Below are 4929 nucleotides of genomic sequence, written 5' to 3'. Positions count from 1 at the left end.
TTGCCTCTTAAATATATAATATTTATTATTAAATGCCCCCGTGGTCTTAGTTTCATCCATACCAGTCTTGTTTTGAAGGCAATTGAATTGACAAGTCAAGAACGAATGCTCAGCATTAAGGGTTTTTAATTATTTTTAGAGGGTGTATGTGTTTTAAAAGATAAAAAAAATCTCATAAAAGATTAAAAAAAAAAACTTAAAATGTCAATCACTCTATAGTGTATATAAGATGTTTTTAAAAAATATTAGTTGATTTGACTGTAAATAAAGTCAAACTTTTATTAAAAGAAAATCTCAAACTATTTAAGCATCGAATAAAGATATAAAACTTTATTATCACTAACTTAACCCAATTTTTTGACATAAAAATTACTCCACCGCTTGCGAGGTTGCACGACTAGTTGCAAAAGGCAGCCTAGGCAATTTCCACCCGCAAGAGAGAGGGATGGTATTGAAAACAGAATACATCAGGGGGTGCTTTAGGGCTTTTCTTGTAGCTTACCCAATTATTGGAAAGCGCCTTTTTCTAAAAAATAAACAAATAAAATAAAATAAAATAAAACAATGAAAGCGCGTAACCACGTGACTCTCACGCGTAACATCCTGTATTTGATCCACCGGGAACGCTCCTTCGCCCTCTCATTTTATTTTCACGCTCATAGCCCGCCATCCCAAGTTTCTTTCACGCGTCTCTTTAAAAGCCCGGCGTCTCTTTCTCTCTTCTCATTTCCTTCGCACACTACAATCATCATTCTCTTTCTCTCTCTAGCTACTTTCCGATCTGACCATGGCTTCAACGACGGCCACGTCGTATTGGTGTTACAGATGTGCACGCTTCGTCACCGTTTCACCTCGCAACGAAGACGAAGAACAAAACCACGCCAGCTACATCACGTGTCCTCACTGCGACGGTGGGTTTGTGGAAGAGATCCAATCCAACTACGACAACCGTCGAAACCGTAGTCGGGTTTCCAACTTCATCCGAAACCGCCGCAGCGATGGCGACCGGTCTCCGTACAACCCCGTGATCGTCCTCCGCGGAACAAGCCCCGCCGCCGCCGATGACAACGATGAAGGAAGCGCCTACGAGTTCTACTACGACGATGGAACTGGGTCGGGTCTCCGACCCGTACCTGAGACCATGTCGGAGTTTTTAATGGTTTCTGGTTTTGATCGCTTACTGGACCAATTATCACAGATTGAGATAAACAGCTTAGGCCGGTCGGCCCCTAACCCGCCGGCGTCGAAAGCCGTGGTTGAATCAATGCCTCGCGTAGAAATAAACGAAACGCACGTGGTTTCGGAGACGTACTGTGCAGTGTGTAAAGAGGCATTTGAGATTGGAGACGAAGCTCGCGAGATGCCTTGCAAGCATATTTACCACTCTGATTGCATCTTGCCCTGGCTTGCGATGCGAAATTCTTGTCCGGTTTGTAGGCACGAGTTGCCTGTGGATAATTCTGAAGAGGAGGAGGCGGAAGGGGAGGTTGTGGGGTTGACTATATGGAGGTTGCCTGGAGGCGGGTTTGCTGTTGGGAGGTTTAGTGGGGGGAGGAGAGGTGGAGAGAGGGAGTTTCCGGGTGTTTTTACGGAGATGGATGGCGGTGGGAATGGTGGGCTTAGTGGGAACAGGAGGCCTCGAGATTGGGATTCTTGGGTAACTAGGAGTAGAGGAAGGGAGGGTAGTAGTGGCAGTGGGGGTTTTAGGAGAGTTTTTCGTGGTTTGGGTTCGTTTTTGAGGAGGATTAGGCCTAATTCGTCTTCAAGAATGCATGATGTATCTGGAACTGAATCAATTGAGAGAAGTTATTCGAGTCATGTAACAAGGAGGAGAAGAGGATTGGATTTGGAAGTTGAGGAGGGGGCTGATAGGTGGTGATATCATCTGGGGCTATGGAGAGGTGAAGAGACGGACTGCTTCTTCTGGTAGAAGTATGTATATACGTAGCACTTAAACAGGTTAAGAATTATTTATTTTTCATTTACTGAAAGAGAGTGTATTTGTAATGAGTAGAGATTTCTCGTCTCTTCAAATGGAAAAATTCTTTGTATTTGCCGCAGAAGGATAAATGATTCAGTTTTGTTGGTTCTGAAATTTTGAAGATACCTGAACTGAAATAGGTGATAATCCACAGTGTAGAAGAGCAAAATGCCTCGTCTTTAAAAAAACATTTTTTAGCAATTTCCTTGTTATTTGCAGCATCACCGGAAACATCATTCTATGAATTAAATTTCTACTTTTGGCAGTCTATTGAGCTTGTTGGTTGCGTACTTTCTCTTGCAAGTCACAGTTGCCGTGTATCTAGATGGGATTGGGTTCTTGGGGATTAATCGGAGGATGACTGAATTTAGCTCATCTTGCACAAAAACATCACACAGAGCTTAAAAGCAGCATGAGATCAGATCACTCATATTTTCAGGTCAAATCATGATCTTTTTAATGCTTACACGGGGGACGGACTGTCTGATCCATCCATTTCTTTGCTTGCTCGTGCTTCCAGTTTTCGGTCTTTCTTTAGCCTTGTGTTGCGCTTTACAGTATTGTGAGTGGTCTCTTTGTGGAGCTTTGAGCAATTTTAATGGACGTTAAATCCAAGTATAATCTGCCAAAACGTTTGTATGTTTGTGGTACAGGTCTTTACCATGGTAGAGGTGGAGTGAAACTCCCGTCTGTTTTTCCATTTGCTACGATGATCTGGTTTCAAGTTAGAGATTATCTTAACAATATATTCTTTATATTGATTTGGATATGGTGAATTTAGAATCATTTAATAAATTCTTTCGATCGATTCAGGATTTGGATTCAAAAAGTCAAAGAGGGCAACGTACTTTTTAAATATCAAACCACTACCTGTATCCGATTTTATAAGATCCATTATTGTACACAAGGTATTCTTTATTTTTGTGTGTTTTAATTGTGTTTTTTTTTTTTGGAAATATATTAAAATAATATATATATATATATATATATATATATATTATTTAAAATTTATTTTTCATATTAAAATAATTTTAAAATCTAAAAAAAAAATAAAAAATAAAAATCCACAACACTTTTAAACATACTCCAAATCTTCTGTTTTTAGTGGAAAGAAATTTCATTAACATATTTTTATTGTATTTTGTCAACACAACTCATATTTTTCAATGATAATCCTAAAATGTGCAGTTTAATTAGTCAGATTTTGAGTTTACCCTTCAAAGATCACTGGTTCTGGTTCGAGTTTTATAATTTTAAAGGTTATTAGAGATTTACATGATTATTAAATTCAGGGCCCGTGAGATTAGTCGAAGTACAAGCAAGTTGATCTGGACACCTACATTAATCTAAAAAAAATTATTTCTCAATGAGAAACCCTGAGGGATATAGCTCAATTGATCAAGTTTTAAATTTGCTTTTTAGAAATAACTAGTTTGAGTTTTATAAACCTTAGGGTCACTGGAAGCTTATATAATTATTAACTTCAAAGCCTATAGAATTAATTGATCTGCACGTAAATTGATCCGATCATTTTATATTAATAATAATAATAATAATAAATATTTCTCAAGAGGTCTGCAATCAATTACAGCAGTATGTATGGAATAAAATGCTTCTTTTTAATGTCTCAATCTTGAAAGAAAAGAAAAGTAAACAGTAACTTTTATGATTCTTTTTAGCTTTGATAAAAGAAGACTCGTAGTTTGGAATGCTGTGCTTGCTTCAATGTTTCAATTTTGGAAGCAAAGAAACATGAACTTTTGATTCTTAGTCATGGTCCAAAAAAGGCTATAGAGGTTAATTAACTTTAATTTAAAATTTTAAATATTCTTCTTTGAAATAGTTGCTCTACATCTTTACCGTAAGCTTTAATTTTTTCCCTCACAATCCATACAATTCTTTTCTACATTGCGTTATTCATAAATTATAATAAATTAAAATTACACAAGGTTATTAAATAAAAAAAAATATCCATGTAATGACGGTTATCTATCTAATAAAGGTTTTTTTTTTTTTTTTTATCATTTTTAAAAATATATTTTTTTAAAAGTTAAATATTTTTTATTTTTATTTATTTTTTAAATATATTCAGATTATTTTAATATGTTAATATTAAAAATAAAAAATTAGTTTAATATATTTATAAATATATATATATATATATATATATATTAAAAAAAAACACTATAATATAGAATAGATATATTAACATCGTCGTCGTCAAATCCACTATTGCTTCCAGAATTGGGCAGGTTGAGTAATGAAATACGCGCCAGCTGGATCTGCATCGGCTACCAGCAATTTACTTTGCCCTTTCACCTAACCAGCACCAACCAAAGTCAAGCCTAAACAGTGGTCTCTCCATTTCTAAAAAATCTCTTTAAATAAAGACAATGTGCTCTTTGAAGAATACACGATTATTATTATTATTATTATTATTCAGGTTCACTTTGCTAATAGATAATAGAATCAGAGGGAAGGAGTGATTGGTGGTATTCATTATCGTGATCTTGTGAAAGAATCCATGATTGATTGGTAGCATTGAACACTGAATGTGTAACGAAAAAACGAATTTCCATGGAGAAGCATATACGACAAATAGTTAAATGCAATACTTTGTAGGTATATCATAATAAGTTTTGTTTTTTCTTTCTTTCTTTCTTTTGTTTTTTTCAAAATTACCTTCTTTTCTAATTAAAATTTTCAAGCTTACTTATTTTCAGGGTCTTATCATAGTTATAAAACCTATACTAGATCGACAAAGTCTACCAAAACTCAATTGACTCAAAGCTCAGATCAATTTGAGTTGGAAAAATAAAAATAAAAAAATGGCTAACTCAGTGAAATCAGTTCAAACTTGATAATAAACAAGATGATTTTTTTCCCTATCAAGTTTGATTCTCTTTTTTTTTATATATATATATATAAAAAAAATTACATTAATTTAG

General features: G+C 34.9%; 1 protein-coding gene across 1 annotated transcript; it reads left to right on the top strand.

Moving 5' to 3' along the window:
• The first annotated feature begins 633 nt into the window (after positions 1-633).
• Positions 634-2095, top strand: LOC118028039 (E3 ubiquitin-protein ligase RDUF1). The gene has a single exon (XM_035031555.2). It carries the CDS (start codon positions 788-790, stop codon positions 1877-1879), a length of 1092 nt encoding a protein of 363 aa, XP_034887446.1. The 5' UTR covers positions 634-787; the 3' UTR covers positions 1880-2095.
• The last annotated feature ends 2834 nt before the right edge of the window (positions 2096-4929 follow it).

The sequence above is a fragment of the Populus alba genome, chromosome 1 (genome assembly GCF_005239225.2).
Source record: "Populus alba chromosome 1, ASM523922v2, whole genome shotgun sequence".
Lineage (NCBI taxonomy): Eukaryota > Viridiplantae > Streptophyta > Magnoliopsida > Malpighiales > Salicaceae > Populus > Populus alba.
This window is presented reverse-complemented; position numbering and strand designations above follow the sequence as displayed.

Excerpts from the sequence above, each read along its gene's own strand:
- LOC118028039 (XM_035031555.2), top strand. The coding sequence starts at position 788 with ATGGCTTCAACGACGGCCACGTCGTATTGGTGTTACAGATGTGCACGC.